This window comes from Cheilinus undulatus, linkage group 1, assembly GCF_018320785.1.
Source record: "Cheilinus undulatus linkage group 1, ASM1832078v1, whole genome shotgun sequence".
NCBI lineage: Eukaryota > Metazoa > Chordata > Actinopteri > Labriformes > Labridae > Cheilinus > Cheilinus undulatus.
In genome coordinates this window covers 645,391-672,187 of record NC_054865.1, presented here as the reverse complement: position 1 = coordinate 672,187, position 26,797 = coordinate 645,391, and the positions used below count along the sequence as shown (strand labels likewise).

At 42.0% G+C, this 26,797-nt stretch overlaps 1 protein-coding gene across 1 annotated transcript in view; it reads right to left on the bottom strand.

Moving 5' to 3' along the window:
* Nucleotides 1–7,713, bottom strand: part of drd4b (dopamine receptor D4b) — a 29,029-nt gene extending 21,316 nt beyond the window's left edge. The window contains exon 1 of the mRNA XM_041793328.1: nucleotides 7,459–7,713. Coding sequence (XP_041649262.1) covers nucleotides 7,459–7,713 — 255 coding nt within the window. The remainder of the gene's footprint in view (nucleotides 1–7,458) is intronic.
* Nucleotides 7,714–26,797: the final 19,084 nt, after the last annotated feature.

The following is a 26,797-nucleotide window of genomic DNA, read 5'->3' as shown; positions in this document are numbered from 1 at the left end:
GGTCTTCCTAGAATCTCTCTGTAGCTCCCAGCAGGCCGTCTGTTTGTTCTGCAGCTTGTTTCTGCTCTTTTCTGTGTCCTCACATATTTTTATGCTTTTCTTGCATCTTTTCAAACTTTGAAGTCTTTCTGCTTGTCCTTGCAGAACTTCTGCCTCTTGCTGTCATCACTCTATTAGAGCATCTTTAAAGTCTTTCTGAGGGCTTTCTCCACTGCCGATTGGTCAAGATTTTGAGGAGAAGTTGTGCAAATGAAGCAGACCTCATCAGAGCTGCTGATTCTTATAAAGATGAACTTCACTGATGTGGTTCAGAATGGGGCTGCAGAGAGGCTGACTGTGTAAGATGAAAACACGTTCACTCTCTAAGAGTGTGGATAATAAAAGAATCAGGTTTGTACCAACACAAAAACTCAGAGACCCTGTCTGTCCCTAAAACACCGCGGAATGGTCCTTAAACGTGATCACAGCCAGCAGGCCTCAGGGAGAAGGAGAGACAACTCTCTGACTGTGGCCCCTAGTAGATAAAGTTTGGCCCCTGATATTTTCTGACTGTGGCCCCTGGTAGATAAAGTTTGGCCCCTGATATTTCTCTGACTGTGGCCCTCAGTGGAGAAAGTTTGGCCCCTGATATTTTCTGACTGTGGCCCTCAGTGGATAAAGTTTGGCCCCTGATATTTCTCTGACTGTGGCCCTCAGTTTTTAAGTTTGGCCCCTGATATTTCTCTGACTGTGGCCCTCAGTTTAAAAAGTTTGGCCCCTGATATTTCTCTGACTGTGGCCCTCAGTGGACAAAGTTTGGCCCCTGATATTTCTCTGACTGTGGCCCTCAGTTTATAAAGTTTGGCTCCTAATATTTCTCTGACTGTGGCCCTCAGGTTTAAATTTGGCCCCTGATATTTCTCTGACTGTGGCCCTCAGTTTATAAAGTTTGGCCCCTGATATTTCTCTGACTGTGGCCCTCAAGTTAAAAAAGTTTGGCCCCTGATATTTCTCTGACTGTGGCCCTCAGTTTTTAAGTTTGGCCCCTGATATTTCTCTGACTGTGGCCCTCAGTGGAGAAAGTTTGGCCCCTGATATTTCTCTGACTGTGGCCCCTAGTAGATAATGTTTGGCGCCTGATATTTCTCCGACTGTAGCCCCTCAGAGGATAAAGTTTGGCCCCTGATATTTCTCTGACTGTGGCCCTCAGAGGATAATGTTTGGCCCCTGATATTTCTCTGACTGTGGCCCTCAAGTTAAAAAAGTTTGGCCCATGATATTTCTCTGACAGTGGCCCTCAAGTTAGAAAGTTTGGCCCCTGATATTTCTCTGACTGTGGCCCTCAGTGGAGAAAGTTTGGCCCCTGATATTTCTCTGACTGTGGCCCTCAGAGGATAAAGTTTGGCCCCTGATATTTCTCTGACTGTGGCCCTCAAGTTAGAAAGTTTGGCCCCTGATATTTCTCTGACTGTGGCCCTCAGTTTATAAAGTTTGGCCCCTGATATTTCTCTGACTGTGGCCCTCAAGTTAGAAAGTTTGGCCCCTGGTATTTCTCTGACTGTGGCCCTCAGAGGATAAACTTTGGTGCCTTATATTTCTCTGACTGTGGCCCTCAGTGGACAAAGTTTGGCCCCTGATATTTCTCTGACTGTGGCCCTCAGTGGATAAAGTTTGGCCCCTGATATTTCTCTGACTGTGGCCCTCAGAGGATAAAGTTTGGCCCCTGATATTTTTCTGACTGTGGCCCCTAATAGATAAAGTTTGGCCCCTGATATTTCTCTGACTGTGGCCCCTAGTAGATAATGTTAGGCCCCTGATATTTCTCTGACTGTGGCCCTCAGTTTATAAAGTTTGTCCCCTGATATTTCTCTGACTGTGGCCCTCAGTTTTTAAGTTTGGCCCCTGATATTTTTCTGACTGTGGCCCCTAGTAGATAAAGTCTGGCCCCTGATATTTCTCTGACTGTGGCCCTCAGGGGATTAAGTTTGGCCCCTGATATTTTTCTGACTGTGGCCCCTAGTAGATAATGTTAGGCCCCTGATATTTCTCTGACTGTGGCCCCTAGTAGATAATGTTTGGCCCCTGATATTTCTCTGACTGTGGCCCTCAGAGGATAAAGTTTGGCCCCTGATATTTCTCTGACTGTGGCCCCTAGTAGATAATGTTAGGCCCCTGATATTTCTCTGACTGTGGCCCCTAGTAGATAATGTTTGGCCCCTGATATTTCTCTGACTGTGGCCCCTAGTAGATAAAGTTTGGCCCCTGATATTTCTCTGACTGTGGCCCTCAGTTTATAAAGTTTGGCCCCCGATATTTCTCTGACTGTGGCCCTCAGTTTTTAAGTTTGGCCCCTGATATTTCTCTGACTGTGGCCCCTAGTAGTTAAAGTCTTGCCCCTGATATTTCTCTGACTGTGGCCCTCAGAGGATAAAGTCTGGCCCCTGATATTTTTCTGACTGTGGCCCCTAGTAGATAATGTTAGGCCCCTGATATTTCTCTGACTGTGGCCCTCAGTTTATAAAGTTTGGCCCCTGATATTTCTCTGACTGTGGCCCCTAGTAGATGATGTTTGGCCCCTGATATTTCTCTGACTGTGGCCCCTAGTAGATAAAGTTTGGCCCCTGATATTTCTCTGACTGTGGCCCTCAGTTTATAAAGTTTGGCCCCCGATATTTCTCTGACTGTGGCCCTCAGTTTTTAAGTTTGGCCCCTGATATTTTTCTGACTGTGGCCCCTAGTAGATAAAGTCTGGCCCCTGATATTTCTCTGACTGTGGCCCTCATGTTTTAAGTTTGGCCCCTGATATTTCTCTGAATGTGGCCCCTAGTAGATAATGTTAGGCCCCTGATATTTCTCTGACTGTGGCCCTCAGAGGATAAAGTTTGGCCCCTGATATTTCTCTGACTGTGGCCCCTAGTAGATAATGTTTGGCCCCCGATATTTCTCTGACTGTGGCCCTCAGTTTATAAAGTTTGGCCCCTGATATTTCTCTGACTGTGGCCCACAGAGGATTAAGTTTTGCCCCTGATATTTCTCTGACTGTGGCCCCTCGTAGATAATGTTAGGCCCCTGATATTTCTCTGACTGTGGCCCCTCAGAGGATAAAGTTTGGCCCCTGATATTTCTCTGACTGTGGCCCTCAGTTTATAAAGTTTGGCCCCTGATATTTTCTGACTGTGGCCCTCAGTGGATAAAGTTTGGCCCCTGATATTTCTCTGACTGTGGCCCTCAGTTTTTAAGTTTGGCCCCTGATATTTCTCTGACTGTGGCCCTCATGTTTTAAGTTTGGCCCCTGATATTTCTCTGAATGTGGCCCCTAGTAGATAATGTTAGGCCCCTGATATTTCTCTGACTGTGGCCCCTCAGAGGATAAAGTTTGGCCCCTGATATTTCTCTGACTGTGGCCCTCAGTGGATAAAGTTAGGCCCCTGATATTTCTCTGACTGTGGCCCTCAGAGGATAAAGTTTGGCCCCTGATATTTCTCTGACTGTGGCCCCTCAAAGGATAATGTTAGGCCCCTGATATTTCTCTGACTGTGGCCCTCAGTGGATAATGTTAGGCCCCTGATATTTCTCTGACTGTGGCCCTCAGTTTTTAAGTTTGGCCCCTGATATTTCTCTGACTGTGGCCCCTGGTAGATAAAGTTTGGCCCCTGATATTTCTCTGACTGTGGCTCCTAGTAGATAAAGTTTGGCCCCTGATATTTCTCTGACTGTGGCCCTCAGAGGATAAAGTTTGGCCCCTGATATTTCTCTGACTGTGGCCCTCAAGTTAGAAAGTTTGGCCCCTGGTATTTCTCTGACTGTGGCCCTCAGAGGATAAACTTTGGTGCCTTATATTTCTCTGACTGTGGCCCTCAGTGGACAAAGTTTGGCCCCTGATATTTCTCTGACTGTGGCCCTCAGAGCATAAAGGTTGGCCCCTGATATTTCTCTGACTGTGGCCCTCAGTGGATAAAGTTTGGCCCCTGATATTTCTCTGACTGTGGCCCTCAGTGGAGATAGTTTGGCCCCTGATATTTCTCTGACTGTGGCCCTCAGTGGATAAAGTTTGGCCCCTGATATTTCTCTGACTGTGGCCCTCAGAGGATAAAGTCTGGCCCCTGATATTTTTCTGACTGTGGCCCCTAATAGATAAAGTTTGGCCCCTGATATTTCTCTGACTGTGGCCCCTAGTAGATAATGTTAGGCCCCTGATATTTCTCTGACTGTGGCCCTCAGTTTATAAAGTTTGTCCCCTGATATTTCTCTGACTGTGGCCCTCAGTTTTTAAGTTTGGCCCCTGATATTTTTCTGACTGTGGCCCCTAGTAGATAAAGTCTGGCCCCTGATATTTCTCTGACTGTGGCCCTCAGGGGATTAAGTTTGGCCCCTGATATTTTTCTGACTGTGGCCCCTAGTAGATAATGTTAGGCCCCTGATATTTCTCTGACTGTGGCCCTCAGAGGATAAAGTTTGGCCCCTGATATTTCTCTGACTGTGGCCCCTAGTAGATAATGTTAGGCCCCTGATATTTCTCTGACTGTGGCCCCTAGTAGATAATGTTTGGCCCCTGATATTTCTCTGACTGTGGCCCCTAGTAGATAAAGTTTGGCCCCTGATATTTCTCTGACTGTGGCCCTCAGTTTATAAAGTTTGGCCCCCGATATTTCTCTGACTGTGGCCCTCAGTTTTTAAGTTTGGCCCCTGATATTTCTCTGACTGTGGCCCCTAGTAGTTAAAGTCTTGCCCCTGATATTTCTCTGACTGTGGCCCTCAGAGGATTAAGTTTGGCCCCTGATATTTTTCTGACTGTGGCCCCTAGTAGATAATGTTAGGCCCCTGATATTTCTCTGACTGTGGCCCTCAGTTTATAAAGTTTGGCCCCTGATATTTCTCTGACTGTGGCCCCTAGTAGATAATGTTTGGCCCCCGATATTTCTCTGACTGTGGCCCTCAGTTTATAAAGTTTGGCCCCTGATATTTCTCTGACTGTGGCCCACAGAGGATTAAGTTTGGCCCCTGATATTTCTCTGACTGTGGCCCCTAGTAGATAATGTTAGGCCCCTGATATTTCTCTGACTGTGGCCCCTCAGAGGATAAAGTTTGGCCCCTGATATTTCTCTGTCTGTGGCCCTCAGTTTATAAAGTTTGGCCCCTGATATTTCTCTGACTGTGGCCCTCAGTGGATAAAGTTTGGCCCCTGATATTTCTCTGACTGTGGCCCTCAGTTTTTAAGTTTGGCCCCTGATATTTCTCTGACTGTGGCCCTCATGTTTTAAGTTTGGCCCCTGATATTTTTCTGACTGTGGCCCCTAGTAGATAATGTTAGGCCCCTGATATTTCTCTGACTGTGGCCCCTCAGAGGATAAAGTTTGGCCCCTGATATTTCTCTGACTGTGGCCCTCAGTGGATAAAGTTAGGCCCCTGATATTTCTCTGACTGTGGCCCTCAGAGGATAAAGTTTGGCCCCTGATATTTCTCTGACTGTGGCCCCTCAAAGGATAATGTTAGGCCCCTGATATTTCTCTGACTGTGGCCCTCAGTGGATAATGTTAGGCCCCTGATATTTCTCTGACTGTGGCCCTCAGTTTTTAAGTTTGGCCCCTGATATTTCTCTGACTGTGGCCCCTGGTAGATAAAGTTTGGCCCCTGATATTTCTCTGACTGTGGCTCCTAGTAGATAAAGTTTGGCCCCTGATATTTCTCTGACTGTGGCCCTCAGAGGATTAAGTTTGGCCCCTGATATTTCTCTGACTGTGGCCCTCAGTTTATAATGTTAGGCCCCTGATATTTCTCTGACTGTGGCCCCTAGTAGATAATGTTTGGCCCCTGATATTTCTCTGACTGTGGCCCCTAGTAGATAAAGTTTGGCCCCCGATATTTCTCTGACTGTGGTCCTCAGTTTATAAAGTTTGGCCCCTGATATTTCTCTGACTGTGGCACCTGGTAGATAAAGTTTGGCCCCTGATATTTCTCTGACTGTGGCCCTCAGTTTATAAAGTTTGGCCCCTGATATTTCTCTGACTGTGGCCCCTAGTAGATAATGTTTGGCCCCTGATATTTCTCTGACTGTGGCCCTCAGAGGATTAAGTTTGGCCCCTGATATTTCTCTGACTGTGGCCCTCAGTTTATAAAGTTTGGCCCCTGATATTTCTCTGACTGAGGCCCCTAGTAGATAATGTTAGGCCCCTGATATTTCTCTGACTGTGGCCCCTCAGAGGATAAAGTTTGGCCCCTGATATTTCTCTGACTGTAGTCCCTCAGAGGATAAAGTTTGGCCCCTGATATTTCTCTGACTGTGGCCCCTAGTAGATAATGTTAGGCCCCTGATATTTCTCTGACTGTGACCCCTCCGAGGATAAAGTTTGGCCCCTGATATTTCTCTGACTGTGGCCCCTCAGAGGATAAAGTTTGGCCCCTGATATTTCTCTGACTGTGGCCCCTAGTAGATAATGTTAGGCCCCTGATATTTCTCTGACTGTGGCCCCTAGTATATAATGTTAGGCCCCTGATATTTCTCTGACTGTGGCCCTCAGTTTATAAAGTTTGGCCCCTGATATTTCTCTGACTGTGGCCCCTAGTAGATAATGTTAGGCCCCTGATATTTCTCTGACTGTGGCCCTCAGTGGATAAAGTTTGGCCCCTGATATTTCTCTGACTGTAGCCCCTCAGAGGATAAAGTTTGGCCCCTGATATTTCTCTGACTGTGGCCCCTAGTAGATAATGTTAGGCCCCTGATATTTCTCTGACTGTGGCCCTCAGTGGATAAAGTTTGGCCCCTGATATTTCTCTGACTGTAGCCCCTCAGAGGATAAAGTTTGGCCCCTGATATTTCTCTGACTGTGGCCCCTAGTAGATAAAATTTGGCCCCTGATATTTCTCTGACTGTGGCCCCTAGTAGATAAAGTTTGGCCCCTGATATTTCTCTGACTGTGGCCCCTAGTAGATAATGTTAGGCCCCTGATATTTCTCTGACTGTGGCCCTTAGAGGATTAAGTTTGGCCCCTGATATTTCTCTGACTGTGGCCCTCAGTTTATAAAGTTTGGCCCCTGATATTTCTCTGACTGTGGCCCCTGGTAGATAATGTTAGGCCCCTGATATTTCTCTGACTGTGGCCCCTCAGAGGATAAAGTTTGGCCCCTGATATTTCTCTGACTGTGGCCCTCAGTGGATAATGTTAGGCCCCTGATATTTCTCTGACTGTGGCCCTCAGTTTTTAAGTTTGGCCCCTGATATTTCTCTGACTGTGGCCCTCAGTGGATAATGTTAGGCCCCTGATATTTCTCTGACTGTGGCCCTCAGTTTTTAAGTTTGGCCCCTGATATTTCTCTGACTGTGGCCCTCAGTTTTTAAGTTTGGCCCCTGATATTTCTCTGACTGTGGCCCTCAGTGGATACACTTTTGCCCCTGGTCTAAATTGTGTGGGGCTCTTAATCCTTACATAAAATCAGACATGGCTCAGTGGCACCTCCAGGCTTCCGTAACTCGCTTCTTACCTCTGCGTAAACGAAGAGCGGCAGGACGAGCAGCGCCAGCAGCAGGTCTGCGAACGCCAGGCTGACTATGAAGTAGTTGGTGGTGGTTTTCAGCGCTTTCTCCACGTACACACTGACACAGACCAGAACATTCCCACAGGTGACCGCGACGATCAGTAAAACCCCGAAGATGAGCGCGGGAAAGCTGTAAGACACCGAGGCTGCTGCGGCTGGCACCGTGCGGTTATCCTGTGCGTCAGCGGGGATCTCCGACATGTTATCCGCTCTCTGACGCCTCTGCCCGGGCCAGATCTCATCTATGAGCCGAGTCCAGCACCTCCGAGTCCAGCAGGGGGCCACAGAGACGGTCCGATCAGCTCAGAGCTCCGTGCGCTCCCAGCTCCAAATCCGCGCCTTTCCCAGGAACAGATCGCCTCTTATCCTGCTGATCCAGCCCGTTCTCTAGGTCCTTCGCCATGAGCAGCACTCTCTGACTGCTGTCTAACTCTGCTGTCATCCTGTGGATCACACTCCTCACACTCTCTAACACTCCTCACACTCTCTGACTCCTCAGACTCCTCACACTCTCTAACACTCCTCACACTCTCTGACTCCTCACACTCCTCACACTCCTCAGACTCTCTCATACTCCTCAGACTCTCTCATACTCCTCAGACTCTCTCATACTCCTCAGACTCTCTCACACTCCTCAGACTCTCTCATACTCCTCAGACTGCTCCTTCAGAACCAGTTAAAGAGAGCGAATCAGAGAGAGCCTTTAAATCCATCCGCGTAAATCTGCTTATGAGGCTGTACGCTGCAGCAAGACCAGATCAGCTAAGAAGACCAGAACCACTGACAGAGAAACCACCGTGGAAGAATCCGTGAAGGATAATCAGCAGTGAATGTGTGAAAACATGCACAGAGCACAGAGTCACGTATCATTATTATAAAAATTATTATTATTATTATTTATTTTTATTATTTTATTTGTATTATTATTATAAAAATTATTATTATTATTATTATTATTATTATTATTATTATATACATTTATTATTATTATTTTATTTGTATTATTATTATATAAATTATTATTTTATTATTATTATTTTATTATTATTATTATTATTATTATTATTATTATTATTACTTTATTATTATTATTATTTTATTATTATTATTATTATTATTATTATTATTATTTATTTGTATTTTTTATTTGTATTGTTATTATTATTATTTTATTATTTTATTATTATTATTATATTAATGTGTTATTATCATTATTATTAATATTGTTATTGTTACTACTATTATTATTATTTTATTATATTATTATTATTTTTCTTATATTAATGTGTTATTATCATTATTATTATTAATTTTGTTATTTTTATTATTATTAGTAGTAGTATTTGTATTTGTTTTTTTTTCATCATTATTATTAGTAGTATTATTATTACGTAATGCATGTTATCATCCATTCATGCATTACCTGAGGTGTTTGAGTCCTCATGAATCCTGATCCTGGCAAATCTGCCTCAGGAACATCATCAACATCAACATGGTCTACCTTTCCAGCAGGTCGACCATGAGGCCAGATGATGTCAGGGTAGCTGTGCATAATAAGGGATACATCTTTCAACTATTTTAACAAATCAGAAGCAGCAGTGAACAAAAGCATTCAAACAGATGTTGGTTATCCCCAACAGTCCCTGTGGAGGACCTCTGGCCCCAGCATCAAGGTCCAAATCCCCAGACAACTTCATCCCAGTCCAGCGGTGGTCCAGTTGATCCCATAGAGAGGCTGAAACTATGAAGCGGTGGATCACTATGAGGTGAAATGGATCAGTGAATCCAAATGTCTGACAGTGAGCATCTATTCTAATCTTCTAAGTTCACCTGGACAAGAGTCAGGAGTCTGAGTTCTGATGAAGGACTGTTGAACGTTCAGGATTACGACTGAACACCTGGACAGACATGAACCGCCTTGACTGATTTTAGAAAAGTGAAACAGCCTCCAAATGACTAAACAGGGCCTGTTTAGTCATGAGGTCTAAGGGCTAAGGGCCTTAGCACAAAACCTGAGCGATCAGCTGATTTCACAGTATTTTATTCATGATGACTGTAGCTCAAGCTCTCCATCATTTTAACTGACCCCTGTGTGACCTTTAGGTATGAAGAGGACGTGGCGATGCTGTAGTCTTCTGTTTGTGCTGAGTTCTCAAAGATGGACTCTATCAGAGTGTTGAAATATGAACACTTCCTACAGTGTTAACCGTGAAGCTGTGAGAAATCTGAGAAGAGGTGAACTCAACACTTTGGGGGTGCGAGGAACAGTGAGGGTTTCAGCTGTGTATTCATCAGGCTGCTGCTGAAGTGAACACATGAACACCACCCTTTATTCAAACACAGAGTCCGATATTCTGGACATTTAGCACAGACTGTCAGAGTTTGTGGGGCAGCAGGTGGGACTGGACTCAGCTGTGGGAGCGGATTGGGCACACGCTGCAGGACCGTGACATACGGGATCAGTAGCAGAGGAGAAAGTCCACAGATGAAGGACACATGGAGATATCTTCTACGCTCCTTTCTTAAAGCTTTAAAGGGAAACGGCTCAGTGATCAGCGTTACATCCCTGATCTTCATCCTGAAGATCTGACCCTGCAGTAAACAGTTCTCTGAGGATGTTGGTGTTCAGGTGTTCTCGCCTGTGATTAAAATAAAGTCAGCAGCAATTATCGGCTCACATTCATCACAGAGATTCAGGATGAGACACAGAATCACACCGCCGCCTGCAGAAACATAACACCGGCGTCACCGGCGCTGTAATTCCTCAGAACGAGTGTGAACACGAGAGAGAAGGAGTCAGAGCTTTGATTAATGCTGGGTTAAATAAAACTTTATTCTTCTGGAGAAAATTACAGATCAAGAACGCTCCTCTCTGTCACCCTTCAGACCAACTGTGAGAAAAGGTCCCACACTGACTAGAGACTGGACAGTCAGGCTTGGTGAGGAGTTTTACAATCTTTGGTCAGAAACACGTGAGCAGAGACTCATAGAGACATGAACCTGAGGTTTTATTCTATAGAATAAGGGCAGCACGGTGGAGCAGTGGTTAGCCCTGTCAGCCCACGGTTCCTGTCTGAACATCATCACATTTGTTCAAGGCTGGGGGGGAATTATTACACTGAAATGGCTGCATATATAAAAATAAACCAAGTTCCATTTTATTTCTATTTCAGTGAAGATCAGACCTGGTCATAAATATCACATTTAGATTTTTTTGTTTTAGGAATTCAACCCTTTAAACGCCAGTTTAAGTGTTAAAATGTAATGTTTGTCATTTGAAAACCCACCAAAAATACAAATATTTCTCATACTCTGCATGCAAATTGAATTTCCCTGAGGGAGATTTTCACAGCCTCAAATATATATATATATAATAATAAGCAACAACTTTGTCTTTCATGTATTTTTTTTATTTCAAGATTTTATAAATTGGTATAAAAGTGCCCCCTATGGGAAACCGGGAAAATGTGTGTAATTTCCTCTCAGGCGAAATATGATAAAATGTCTGACATTTGTTTACGAATAGGAAAAACTGTAAATTTGAATCTTTGACTCCAGAATGAAAAATCTTTAATTTAATTTAATTTAATTTAATTTAATTTAATTTAATTTAATTATTATAAATTAAATTAAATAAAAATTATTTTAATTTAATTATTTTAAATTAAATTAAATTAAATTATTTTAATTTAGTTATTTTAGATTTAATTTAATTTTATGTATTTTATTTTATTTTATTTTAAATTAAATTAAATTAAATTAAATTTTATGTATTTTATTTTATTTTATTTCAAATTGAATTAAATTGAATTTTTTGTATTTTATTTTGTTCTAAATTAAATTAAATTAAATTTTATGTATTTAATCTTATTTTAAATTAAATTAAATTAAATTAAATTTTATGTATTTAATCTTATTTTAAATAAATCAAATTAAATTAAATTGTATGTATTTAATTTTATTTTAAATTAAATCAAATTAAATTAAATTAAATTAAATTAACTTTTATGTATTTTATTTTCTTTTAAATTGAATTAAATTGAATTTTTTGTATTTTATTTGTTTTAAATTAAATTAAATTGAATTAAATTTTATGTATTTTATTTTATTTACTGTGATGGCTGGATGATCAATAATTGTGTTTTTTTTTTTTTTTTTTTTGTTTCAATGTGACATTCTTGGCACTAACAGCCTGAGTGGGTACAAAAAGTCTACAGAGATATTTAGTGACCTGAAAGCTTACAATAACAACCTGTCATCGAACTGTAAATCAAATGAGACTGACATACACAAACTGGCAGAATCAATGATTGCAACAGGTGCAAAAGCAGACTTTCTTGATGGCCAATCCAGACGTCAAAATGTGTTAACTGATGGTATCCCTGAGACTGAGAAGGAAAGTGTCCCAGACTCTGAGGAGAAAGTGCTGACTCTCTTCAAGGACAAGCTTGGCCTGGATCCCCACACCACTGGGATAGACAGAGTTCAGCACATGGGAAAAACTCCAAAGGCAACAGATGATGTTTCAGTCAGACCTCGACCAGTACTGGTGAAATTCCTAAAGAGCAAAGATAAGGACAGCGTGCTGAGGAACACAGAGGAGCTAAAAGGGTCAAACATCTACATAAATGAGGACTATCCTGATTCAGTTCAGAGAGGAGAAAGGAGCTGAGTCCCAAGATGAAAGCTGCAAGAGACAGAGAGGACACTGCTTTTCTCAGGAATGACTGACTAATCATTCACAAGCGTCAATAAGGAAGAAGAAAAGAACTGTTAAACCAATCTAATGAATGTTTTTACATCAAAATAAGACAATGAATGAAGGTAACTCCTGCTTTTAGAGATCAGTTTTCTTGCCATCTCAACTGCTTCTGTGTTTCCAAAGAGAAGTTTGAAGGTTGCTCTTTGAATATCTGTAGTTTAAGAAACAAAGTGCATGAAATTTCAGATTTATTGTTCTCAAACATTATTCATGTATTTGCAATATCTGAACCCCATTTGGATGAGCGTTTTGATGATGATGCTGTGTGTATAGAGGGCTACAATCTCTTCAGGAGGGACAGGACACTTAACGGTCCTAACAGTGGGCCCATAAGCTCGCTATCAGCACTAAGATCCTGGAGAAGGCAGTATCCCATCAAATACAAGAAGACTTCTCAGAAATGATCTGACCACAGATTCCCAGCATGCCTATAGAAAAGGACGCTCTACATGCACAGCTCACACAAATGACAGACGACTGGGACAGAGAGTTAGACAACAAAAAGACATGTGGAGCAGTCCTATTAGGTTTTACAGCTGCTGTTGATGTGACCAATCACAAGCTTCCTCTAAGGACGTTAGAGGGTTACAGATTGAGACCATCAGCAGTAACGTGGATGAAAACTATCTGACAAATAGATGACAGAGTTTTCTTTACTGGAAGTTTTTCAGACTGTGGCCTTTCCCAAGCTAGCTGCCTCAGCCCTCTGCTCTGTTTACACACGGTTTACCTTCAGTTCTATCAGATGCTGAATCAATAATGTACACAGATGATATTACAGTAGATGCATCAACAACTACACCTGCTGATTTGACCACCACCTTGAACAAGGAATTAGATATCATAGGAAAATGGATTCAAGAAAACAAGCTTATACTGAATACATCCAAGACTAAAAGCATAGTTTTCAGGTCCAATCATTCTCTGAGGGCCAGAGCTAACCTCTGCATCAATAATTCACCTATAGAGCAAGGAAAGGACATTAAGCTCTTGGGCGTTACCTTAGACAACAAATTATCCTGGTCAAAACATACAGAATCTATAGTTGGTAAAATGGGAAGGTCCTTGGCTGTAGTAAGGAGAAGCAGAAAATTTCTCAACCCTGAATTAACTAAACTTGTACTGAATACTCTGGTTCTCTCACAGCTGGATGATTGTCAGCTAACATGGTTGAATGTGACCAAAAAAGACTGAAGTAGACTGCAGCTCATACAAAACAAGGCAGCGCGCCTGGCTCTACCGTGTCCATATGACACTGATATCAGCAGCGTGCACCGAAGGCTGGGCTGGCTAAAGGTGGAGGACAACACGACTGCTTCATTTCTACTGGCAACATGGAAACTGCTGCAGTTTAAACGCCTGTTTATCAGTACAGCAAACTAAAACTGAGTTTAGAACGTACAGATACAACACTAGACAGGAGACAAATGGACAGTTTTAATAATAATAATAATAATAATAAATTTTATTTGTAACGCACTTTATATTTTTAAAGAAAATCTCAAAGTGCTACAGGGTTAAAAACAGATAAGAGCACATAGCAAATAGACAATGATAAAACAACAGCAAGGTGAGTGAGTCCAGCTAAAAGCTTTTCTGAAGAGGTAGGTTTTTAGTCCACGCTTAAAAGCATCAACAGTCTGTGGAGCCCTCAGGTCGTCTGGGAGGGCGTTCCACAGACTGGGAGCGGCTGAAGAGAAAGCCCGACCCCCCATGGTGCAGAGCTTTGTCTTTGGGGGTTTGAGGAGGTAGCTGCCTGTGGAACGGAGAGTCCGTGAGGAGGTCTGTGGGGTGAGGGGGGGGGGGGGCATGTCCATGGATGCACTGGTGGGTGAGGAGGGAAACTTTGTATTCAATCCGGAGTGGGACAGGGAGCCAGTGGAGTGATTTGAGGATGGGGGTGATGTGATCGTACTTTCGCACCCTCATCAGGATCCTGGCCGCGCTGCTCTGAATGTATTGAAGCCTATTAAGGCTCTGGTCGGGGATCCCGTAATCCAGCCTGGAGGAGACAAAAGCGTGGATGAGCTTTTCAGCATCGGAGAGAGTGAGAGTGGGTCGGAGTTTGGCGATGTTCCGGAGGTGGAAGAAGGATGTCTTGCAGAGGTGGTTGATGTGCATCTCGAAAGAGAGGTGGGTATCCATTCGAACACCCAAGCTGGTGACTGTTTTGGAGAGGGGTATGTTTTGAGAAGGTGATGCTGGTGATGGAGGATAAGCGGACCTGGTGTGGAGTGCCAATCAGGATGGCTTCTGTCTTTGAGCAGTTTAACTGGAGGAAGTTAAGCTTCATCCACACTTCAATCTCCTCCAGGCAGGTGGTCAGGGTGGAAAGTGGCAGTGGTGCAGAAGGGGTGGGGGTACTTTAAGGTAAAGCTGTGTTTCATCAGCATAGCAGTGGAATGAGATTCCATGCCTGCTGATGACATGGCCAAGGGGAAGAGGGTGGGGCCCAACACTGACCCTTGGGGGACACCGCAGGTGACACTGTGGGTGTGGGATTTGGCCTGACCTAGAGCAACATATTCAGTTCTGTCAGTGAGGTATGATGTGAACCAGCTGAGGGCTGTGTCTGTGAGGCGGTGAAGGAGGATGTTGTGGTCCACAGTGTCAAATGCCGCTGTAAGGTCCAGGAGAATGAGGAGGGATGGGGAACCAGTATCAGCTGTCATCAGGAGGTCGTTGGTGACCCCTACTAGAGCCGTTTCTGTGCTGTGTGCAGGGTGGAAACCAGACTGAAATTTTTCAAACAGACTGTTGTTTTTTAGGTGATGATGGAGTTGAATGGAAACGGCTTTTTCCAGTACTTTGGAAAGGAATGGATTGGTCTGTAGTTGGAGAGGATTTCTGGGTCTAATGTAGGTTTTTTGAGGAGTGGCCTGATGACAGCAGTTTTCAGTTGAGGTGGAACATGGCCGGCCTATAGGGCGTGGTTTATGATAGAGGTGATGAGTGGACTGATAGCAGTGAGGTTTGACTTCACCAAAGAAGTGGGGAAGGGGTCAAGAACACAGGTGCATGCCTTCATTTTCCTGATGATGTCCTCAACCTCCTGCTGTGAGATGACATGAAAGCAGCAGAGGTTTTCACTACCAAAGGGAACGCTAACCTCCTAAAACTTACGGCAGAGTACAGAGCAATGAAGGCAGGGAAACCTTACCTCTACTACTGACTACATTAACACAAAAATGTGTTTTTAAAAGTCGTATTACAAAACACCTTGGCACATCATATTTGTAGGACACTAGCCATAGACAGAGTGATTGTAGTTTTGGTATTAATGTTTTGTGGTTGACATTTGTTTTATTTTTAACAGAAATTATTGTATAATTTCAATGGACATTTTAAGTTTCTGGATTTGTGTGAACTTTGATTTTAATTCTCTTTCCTATTTGTGATGGTTTGCACAGACTGTGCTGCTTTCTTGTAAAGTTAAATGTAAACCCAGGGAGACTAGCTGTGCTCCAGGGTACAGCTAACGGGGATCCAAATGAAATAAACAAATAAACAAATAAACCTGTTAGAGCCGGGGTGTCAAACTCAAGGCCCAGGGGCCAAATCTGGCCCGTGGTTCAATTATACCCGGCCTGCAAGATCCTTTCACATTTTGACTCTAACTGGCCCCCCAGTATGAGCTCTGCAGATCTGACTCCAGTATAAAAATGTAAACTAAACCTTCATGTTTAAAGATATCCTGAAGTCATCACATTTAGAGTCAAGAGTCAAAACAATTAGATAAAATTAATGTGTTTTCATTTCCAATGTTCAATTATGCATCTTACAGTTACAACCTAACGTCAGGATTTCACATTTTTCTTTCATATTTTGACCTTTTAAATAAATATTTCTGGCTTTTAAAACACAAAGTTTTAAATTTTATCTCATATTTTAAATTCATAAATATTAATTTATCTCATAATTTGGCCTTTGAAACTGATGATTTTGAGTTGTATCTCATATTTTGGCCTTCTAAACTTACAATTTTTGATTTCATATTCTTACACTTCACCTTTTAAATTCATGAATTTTGTCTCATATTTTGATCTTTTACATTCATGATTTTGACTTTCAGTCTTATTTTTCTGCCTTATATATTATTTTTCTATTCTATTTTCTTTTAATTTTGTGTTTTGACCTTTTGAACTAGTAAGATTGCCTTTTTACTTCAGATTTTGAGCCTTTAAACTGATCATTTTGACTTTTTTATGTTGATGTTTATGGTGTTTATCATCAGAGCTAAGTTTTTTTTACTTCCCATAATTCATCACTGGTGAAAATGAGGTTGACAGTTTTCAGTGAAATGTTGACCCTGGTCGGCCCTCAGGTTAGACCTAAATCCAGATTCTGGCCTCTGCTGAGATTGAGTTTGACACCCCTGTGTTAGAGGTTCTGATAATTGAATTAAAAATATTCTGTTAAAAATAAAACATGTTCTCCTAAATGTCTGTTGTTAGTCATTTAGAATAATAATTAAAAAAGAATGTGTAAAAATAGGAGCAGAAGGCTGAGGTCTGATGTGGAGCAGCTCTGCATCCATGTTAGAACTGTCCCAGTATTTCAGCTCAGTTGTTTTTATTCTATTTTAGACATTACTGACCTCTGCATACTTCCCCTCTGTGTTTGCACACCGCCCTGCAGCCTCATGCCCTTATATAGTCATCAAAGGGGCGTGTCTCTGTGCATGAGCTTCCAGCCTGTGAGGACGTGGCGTTCATTGACTAAAGAACCAGGACCAGGAGAGGAAGCTGGAGGACGAGGGTCGCGGTCAGAGAGTCAGACAGTTGAGATGGAACTGGTCAGCTGGGATGACATCATCAGAGGTGCCATCACAATGGACACAGGATGAAGGGTTTCCATGGTTACGTCCTTGATCAGATCAAACGGACTCCATCAGACGGATCAGTCTTCACCATCATGGAAAAGGTTAATAGTTTTATTTCCTGTAGCTGTGAAATTCGTGTTACATCCCCTCTGTCCTCGTCTCTGATCGTTTTAAAGTTCAGCTGCGAATTTCCACTCAATCCTCACTCTGTGACACGGCCAGGCAGTGTGCAGTGCATGCTGGGAGCTCAGTGCTGACAGGGTCAGTGTCATTAATAAGGTTTAAAAGAAGAAATCATTATTAATGGATGGCGTCCAACAGCTCCTCCGCTACACCCATGTTTCTGGCTTCAGACAGAGGAAAAGAGCAGGAGGCTGGAGAGAGGAGAGAGAGGAGAGAGAGAGGAGAGAGGGGAGAGAGGAGAGAGAGGGGAGTGAGGAGAGAGAGGAGAGAGGGAAGAGAGGAGAGATAGGGGAGAGAGGAGAGAGAGGAGAGAGAGAGGAGAGAGGGGAGAGAGGAGAGAGAGGAGAGAGAGGAGAGAGAGATTAGAGAGGGGAGAGAGGAGAGAGAGGGGAGTGAGGAGAGAGAGGAGAGAGGGGAGAGAGGAGAGAGAGGAGAGAGGGAAGAGAGGAGAGAGAGGGGAGAGAGGAGAGAGGGGAGTGAGGAGAGAGAGGAGAGAGGGGAGAGAGGAGAGAGAGGGGAGAGAGGAGAGGAGAGATAGGTAAGAGAGGGAGAGAGGGGAGGAGGAGAGAGGGGAGAGTGAGGAGAGAGAGGAGAGGGGGGAGAGAGGGGAGAGAGAGGAGAGAGGTGAGAGAGGAGAAAGAGGAGAGAGGGTAAGAGAGGGGAGAGAGGAGAGAGAGGAGAGAGAGATGAGAGAGGAGAGAGAGGGGAGAGAGGAGAGAGAGGGGAGAGAGGAGAGAGAGGAGAGAGAGGGGAGAGAGGGGAGAGAGGAGAGAGAGAGAAGAGAGAGGACAGAGAGGGTAGAGAGGAGAGAGTGGAGAGAGAGGTGAGAGAGAGGAGAGATAGGTGAGAGAGGGGAGAGAGGGGAGAGAGGAGAGAGAGGAGAGAGCAGAGAGAGAGGAGAGAGGGGAGAGAGGCTCAGGATAGAAGCCACCGTCCTGGGACATCAGGGACTAACGGGGGTGAACCCCCATGGCAGACCCTCAGTCTATAATTAACCCAAACACATTAAAGGAGGTTTACACAAAAATTATTTATTCAGAGAAGGCTCAACTAAAACCCCTGAAAGACCTGAGGAAGACCTACAGACCCACAGACATCCAAAACCTCTAAAGATGGTCAGGTCCACATCTGCTGCGGCCTAGAATGGAGGGGTGGAAAAATCTCTGGAAAGTCCAGGATAGTCCTGGATGGTCCTGGATAGTCCTGGATGGTCCTGGATGGTCCTGGATAACCTAGCAAAATAAAGAGAACCTTCCACGGTGAAAACAAATGGCAGAAAAAGAGGGTTATAAGTAACTCCAGTCCAGAACTAAAGGGGGTGTTTGGATTCCAAACTGTCCATGCATCCGTACAGACCTGATCTCAGAGCCTCTGTCCTCTTCTGGTATTAACGTCATCCTCTCTGAGGCTCTCTGACGGAGCCTGGTGTCCCTACATGCTGATCAGAATGGAGCCTTTTTAACAGCTTTTCTCCATCCTGTTGTCATAAACCTGCTGGTACAGGGCACGCTGATTAACCAGTCAGAGAAAAAACCCAGTGGGATACTGGTTAGACTGGAATGACAGCACAAGACGACGAGCTGCGAGGGAGTTAAGCTGACTCCTGTTAGTGTCTCTGTGGGTCAAAGGTCAGCCAACTCACCACACCTATGTGACTGGGCAGTTCCCATAATCCTCAGCGTGAGACAGGTCAAGGCTGAGGTCAGGGGGGTGACTGGTCCTGACAGTGGTGAAGAATGAGGACCATGAGTGTGGACTAGAATCATAGCTGTAACTTTCTTTATCTGTCATGTAAATATTATTGTTTAGGCCGCGATCACTGAGGAAAATCTGACCAATCAGAGCTGTGAACCAACATTTTTCTCCGACTAAGAACTCTTAATGAGATTATTTTCTGTGTTAAACCCTCAGTCACAGTTACCTCATCAACCCGGCACAGAGAATTAGAAACTGGACCGGTTAAAAGTCCAACACCATGTTCCAAACACGCTGAGATTATGAGGCAGGAAACCAATCAGAGAGAGAATGTGATCAATAAGACAGACAGTGGATCATTATTGTTGGACATTTTAACGTCCTCAGATCCTGACTTATTGATTTAAGCTCTGATTTTCTTTCAGTCGTCCACTCAAAGCTGCCAGCCTCTTCCTACTCTACCATTGCCTCTCATTCTGATGGATTAAAACTCAGATTTTCTCTCTGAACACGTACGGAACTTTCTGCACCACATTAAACATTCTTCTACTCTTGTATTTTTCTCTGAACTGACCAATAGGAAACAGGTAGAGAATGGACCAATCATGTGAGCTCTGCCCGCTGTTGCTGTGCTGTTCTCCTTTGATCTCACTGAGAGAGTCCCAACATTCTACCACACACACACACACACACCCACACACACAAAATCTCAGTCCTAGCCCTCACTCTGACTCAGTTCCTCCTGCAGACTTCAGTTCGGTTTTAAAAGTAGACTCATTATTCAGCTCTGTTCACTTTTTCGTTATCTCAGACTTTTACGGTATGTGTGTGACAGAATGTTGGGACCCTCTTATACATCATAAATGAACTGAGCACAAAAAGTAAAGAGGCTTGAGTTTGGTAGATTATTTCTTTGTTGTAACAATGCTTCTTGGTAATAAATCTTACACACGTGGACAAAATAGTTGGTACCCCTCTGTTAATGAAAGAAAAACCCACAATGGTCACAGAAATAACTTGAATCTGACAAAAGTGATAATAAATAGAAATTCAATATAAATTAACCAATGAAAATCAGACATTGCTTTTGAACTGTGGTTCAACAGAATTATTTTAAAAAACAAACTCATGAAACAGGTCTGGACAAAAATGATGGTACCCCTGGAAAAGATGTAAAATAATGTGACCACAGGGACATGTTCAACCAAGGTGTGTCCTCTAATTAGCATCACAGGTGTCTACAAACCTGTAATCAGTCAGTCGGCCTATTTGAAGGGTGACAAGTAGTCACTGTGCTGTTTGGTGACATGGTGTGTACCACACTAAACATGGACCAGAGGAAGCCAAGGAGAGAGTTGTCTCAGGAGATTAGAAAGAAAATGATAGACAAGCATGTTAAAGGTAAAGGTTATAAGACCATCTCCAACCAGCTTGATGTTCCTGTGACTACAGTTGACCATATTATTCAGAAATTTAAGATCCACGGGACTGTAGCCAACCTCCCTGGACGTGGCCGCAGGAGGAAAACTGATGACACATCGAAGAGACGGATAATACGAATGGTAACAAAAGAGCCCAGAACAACCTCCAAAGACATTAAAGGTCAACTCCAAGGTCAAGGTACATCAGTGTCAGATCGCACCATCCGTCCTTGTTTGAGCCAAAGTGGATGTCATGGGCTATGTTCCGTTCAGCTTAAACACTTCCAAGAAACTCCAGGACACAGCTGATTCACTTCCATGAAGTTTACTGGGAATTTTGTGAAAAGACGTTGCCTTAGCAAAAAGGGAGAAAGAAAACCGATCGACTTAGAAGCTGACGAGTGGTGGAGCTCACACATGCTTGTAGCTTATTACCGCATGGCAATTTTTACTTCCTGTTTCCCAACATGCACTGGTACTGCGTTACCATGGTTACAAAGATAAACAAACCACACTGAACTGCTGAAACAAAGTAGAAAACACATTTTCAAGTGGCATGACAGTGGACTTCATGGGAGACGACCAAGGAGGACACCACTGTTGAAAACAAATCATAAAAAAGCCAGACTGGAATTTGCCAAACTGCATGTTGACAAGCCACAAAGCTTCTGGGAGAATGTCCTATGGACAGACCAGGCAAAACTGGAACTTTATGGACAGGGAAACATCAGCTCTATGTTCACAGATGCAAAAATGAAGCATACCAAGAAAAGAAGACTGTCCCTACTGTGAAACATGGAGGAGGCTCTGTTATGTTCTGGGGCTGCTTTGCTGCATCTGGCACAGGGTGTCTTGAATCTGTGCAGGGTACAATGAAATCTCAAGACTATCAAGGTATTCTAGAGAGAAATGTGCAGCCCAGTGTCAGAAAGCTTGGTCTCAGTCGCAGGTCATGGGTCTTACAGGATAATGACCCAAAACACACAGCTAAAAACAGCCAAGAATGGCTAAGAGCAAAACACTGGACTATTCTGAAGTGGCCTTCTATGAGCCCTGATCTAAATCCTACTGAACATCTGTGGAAGGAGCTGAAACATGGTGTCTGGAGAAGGCACCCTTCAAACCTGAGACAACTGGAGCAGTTTGCTGATGAGGAGTGGGCCAAAATACCTGCTGAGAGGAGCAGAAGTCTCACTGAGAGTTACAGAAATGGTTTGATTGCAGTGATTGCCTCAAAAGGTTGAGCAACAAAATATTAAGTTAAGGGTACCATCATTTTTGTCCAGACCTGTTTCATGAGTTTGTTTTTTAAAATAATTCTGTTGAACCACAGTTCAAAAGCAATGTCTGATTTTCATTGGTTAATTTTCATAGATTTTTTATTTATTATCACTTTTGTCAGATTCAAGTTATTTCTGTGACCATTGTGGGTTTTTCTTTCATTAACAGAGGGGTACCAACTATTTTGTCCACATGTGTATACCGTTGGGAAGCCTGTTTATTACCCTTTTAAATGATGCCACATTTGTAAGGATCATGCATTTGTGGGATGAGCAGCAGAGCTGAGGATGTGGGTTGTGGCCATGAAAAATGTGCCAAATCTTCTCTGCCAATGCCAAGCAGCTGATTCTGCCGTTGACTCTTGTTTTGAGCTTCTGGTACCCCCAGGTGCTCCAATCAGGTGCCTGACTGGCAGCACCTGTGAGCATGGGCCCTGCATGCCACATTTGACTGATCTGGATAGGGCCCGTCGGTTGGGCAACTTCAAGCTGGTGTTCTGCAAAACCAAAGTGCAGCATTGTTTGGAGTGAACCCTAGTACCATCTCCAAACTGAAGGCCAAGTTCCATATAATGGGCAATGTCAGAGACAGGCCGCCAAGTGGGCGTCCCAAGAAGACAACACCCCAAGAATACTGTTTCCTCACCCTGTCAGCACTTAAGTACCGTAGGCTGTCTTCTACAGATTTGCTCTCAAGGTTTGCAGGACGATATGGCCGACGGCTCTCTGCCCAGACAATCCAGAACAGACTGCACACAGCCAATCTCCGGTCTCATGGGGCTGCCAGGAAGCCTGCCTTGAATTGCTAATATGTATTGTTTTTTTCAAACTTCAATCATCCAATACACCAAACACCAAGCAAGAGTCAATGGCAGAATCAGCTGTTTGGCATTGGCAGAGAAGATTTGGCACATTTTTCATGGGCGCAACCCACATCCTCAGCTCTGCTGCTCATCACACAAATGTATGATCCTTACAAATGTGGCATCATTTAAAGGGTAATAAACAGGCTTTCCAACAGTATAAGATTTATTACCAAGAAGCATTGTTACAACAAAGAAATAATATACCAAACACAAGCTTCTTTACTTTTTGTGCTCAGGGTATATTCTTTAAAGTAAAATGGTCTAATTTGATTGGTCAAGACTTTAAATGGTCCTTGAGTTTTATTGTGAGTAAATATAATAAAAACTAAAGAACAGGCTGTGTGAATATATTTCTAAAAGCTCTTTAGGGTCTTTGGTGGTTTTGTCGTGTTCCTGGGCATCTGTGAGCCTGCCTGTCAACAGGGGAGCAGACCGTCACTGATCCTCTGAGCGGAGGCGCCCCCTGCTGGTCACATGTCTGTGTTTATGTGAGGAAACATGATGCATGAGCTTCATCATGACTGTGAGCCGTTGTTCCCACACAGAGGACGGTCTGTGGACAGAGGGGTTTTGTCCACATGAAGCCATCATGTGTCCCTGTCAGTGCCAGTGTCTCTGTGCTGTCGTGTGAGCATGCCCAGTGCATCATCATTCATGATTTCTGAAAGCAGACATGAAGAGAGGGTTGGAGGTTTTTCCCCAGCTGTATGTTTTCAGTGGGCTGATGTCCTGATGTCATTAGTTCTAATGATCGTTGACCATCTTTTGGTTATCTAGCTGTATAACTTTATATTTTTGTCACTATCATAGGTGGGTTTTGATTAAAATATGGAGGTGCATCTGAAAAAGCAAATGCAACCATCTGTTTTTTTCCTCAAAAACTTCTATTAAACTTAAACAAAAAACTTAATTTGTGAAGACAAAATTTAATAAGCACAATAACTTCCAACACAAATGCAGTTTTCTCTGAGTGAGAGTGACTAACATTAAAGCATTTAATGTAAATTTAACACGATACAGAAAAGGAGATTAAGAAGAAAGAACAAAAATGTATAGAAACCCCCCCCCCCCCACATATAAAATACAGTTATCCGGGAAGGATGACATCATCTTGAAAGGCAGATATTGTAACGTTTAATAAACATTGAAGGATGACATCATCTTGAAAGGCAGATATTGTAACGTTTAATAAACATTGAAGGATGACATCATCTTCAATGGCAGATATTGTAAAGTTTTCTCAACATTTTATAGACATTGAAGGATGACATCATCTTGAAAGGCAGATATTTTTACATTTTATAGACATTGAAGGATGACATCATCTTCAAAGGATGGATATTGTTTCTTTTTCTAAACATTAAAGGATGACATCATCTTATAGGCAGAGTACTGAATATTTGTGATGCTAGAGATGTCGGAGGCTTTTTCTCTCCATTTTAACCAGTATCAGGCCATTTTCGGCAGGAGGGACGGACACCCTTACAGTGGTAAAAATGATTCTGTACTGAATGTTTTTGAACAGCTGACAATTTCACAATGTGTATTTATTAAAAACTTTAATAAAGTTTGAGACATTAAATTTTCTATAGTGCTGTTTTAATAATGCTGTGTGTTATATTTCTATAGTGCTGTATTAATAATGCTGTGTTATTTTTCTGTAGTTCTGTATTAATAATGCTGTGTTATATTTCTGTAGTGCTGTATTTATAATGCTGTGTTATATTTCTATAGTGCTGTATTAATAATGCTGTGTGTTATATTTCTGTAGTGCTGCATTAATAATGCTGTGTGTTATATTTCTGTAGTGCTGTATTAATAATGCTGTGTGTTATATTTCTGTAGTGCTGTATTAATAATGCTGTGTGTTATATTTCTGTAGTGCTGTATTAATAATGCTGTGTGTTATTTTTCTGTAGTGCTGTATTAATAATGCTGTGTTATATTTCTGTAGTGCTGTATTTATAATGCTGTGTTATATTTCTGTAGTGCTGTATTAATAATGCTGTGTGTTATATTTCTGTAGTGCTGTATTAATAATGCTGTGTGTTATAATTCTATTGTGCTGTATTAATAATGCTGAGTGTTATATTTCTATTGTGCTGTATTAATAATGCTGAGTGTTATATTTCTATTGTGCTGTATTAATAATGCTGTGTGTTATATTTCTGTAGTGCTGTATTAATAATGCTGTGTGTTATATTTCTGTAGTGCTGTATTAATAATGCTGTGTGTTATATCTCTGTAGTGCTGTATTAATAATGCTGTGTGTTATATTTCTGTAGTGCTGTATTAATAATGCTGTGTGTTATATTTCTATGGTGCTGTATTAATAATGCTGAGTGTTATATTTCTATTGTGCTGTATTAATAATGCTGTGTTATATTTCTGTAGTGCTGTATTAATAATGCTGTGTGTTATATTTCTGTAGTGCTGCATTAATAATGCTGTGTGTTATATTTCTATGGTGCTGTATTAATAATGCTGAGTGTTATATTTCTATGGTGCTGTATTAATAATGCTGTGTTATATTTCTGTAGTGCTGTATTAATAATGCTGTGTGTTATATCTCTGTAGTGCTGTATTAATAATGCTGTGTTTTATATTTCTGTAGTGCTGTATTAATAATGCTGTGTGTTATATCTCTATGGTGCTGTATTAATAATGCTGAGTGTTATATTTCTATTGTGCTGTATTAATAATGCTGTGTTATATTTCTGTAGTGCTGTATTAATAATGCTGTGTGTTATATTTCTGTAGTGCTGTATTAATAATGCTGTGTGTTATATCTCTGTAGTGCTGTATTAATAATGCTGTGTGTTATATTTCTGTAGTGCTGTATTAATAATGCTGTGTGTTATATTTCTGTAGTGCTGTATTAATAATGCTGTGTGTTATATCTCTGTAGTGCTGTATTAATAATGCTGTGTGTTATATTTCTATAGTGCTGTATTAATAATGCTGTGTGTTATATTTCTATAGTGCTGTATTAATAATGCTGTGTGTTATATTTCTATAGTGCTGTATTAATAATGCTGTGTGTTATATCTCTGTAGTGCTGTATTAATAATGCTGTGTGTTATATTTCTGTAGTGCTGTATTAATAATGCTGTGTGTTATATCTCTGTAGTGCTGTATTAATAATGCTGTGTGTTATATCTCTGTAGTGCTGTATTAATAATGCTGTGTGTTATATTTCTGTAGTGCTGTATTAATAATGCTGTGTGTTATATTTCTGTAGTGCTGTATTAATAATGCTGTGTGTTATATCTCTGTAGTGCTGTATTAATAATGCTGTGTGTTATATTTCTATAGTGCTGTATTAATAATGCTGTGTGTTATATTTCTATAGTGCTGTATTAATAATGCTGTGTGTTATATTTCTATAGTGCTGTATTAATAATGCTGTGTGTTATATTTCTATAGTGCTGTATTAATAATGCTGTGTGTTATATTTCTATTGTGCTGTATTAATAATGCTGTGTGTTATATTTCTATTGTGCTGTATTAATAATGCTGTGTGTTATATTTCTATTGTGCTGTATTAATAATGCTGTGTTATATTTCTATATTGTTTTTTTTGTGTCTGTAGTCCCTGTCCAGTTCAGCTCTGGTGGTCTGGGTTCAGTGCAGTAGATCCGGATCCAGCTCTGTGAGTCAAACACATCTTCTCAGAAATCTCTGACCACAGCAGGTCGACACAGGTTATGCTACTATCTTGATTTTTTGCTGTAATTAGTTAAATATTGGTTAAAAAGATTTGTAAATAACTTCCTGTTTTAATTTACATTTACACCACGGCCCAACTTTTTTAAAGTCAGGGTTTGTGCATCCTGAGGTACCATTATTTCTTTTTAGTTGTTGTTTATCAGACATTTTCAAGGATATTGATCATAAATCTTTAGCACATACAGTCAGCGTGCTGCTGGCGCTGTGATGTTGACATTAATGATGGTCCCCTCGTCATCACACAGAGGTAAATCTGCTGACAGAGGTGTTCCTAATAGTCTGAAGGATCCTCAGATGTATTTAGAACTTAAAGGGCCTCAGCCCACAATCTGCAGCCTGCAGCTATATATATTTTTTTCTTTTTTCTCCGAGCTCCTTCATACATCACAAGGATTATTTCATCCTGAATGTGAAAATTTTTTCCAGCTGTCAACATTCCTGTGCAAGATTCCTCCCATGATGCATCAGTGCAGCTCAAACAGATGCAGGTATTTGAGTGGGAGGCTGAGTCCTCCGTGATGAAGTCA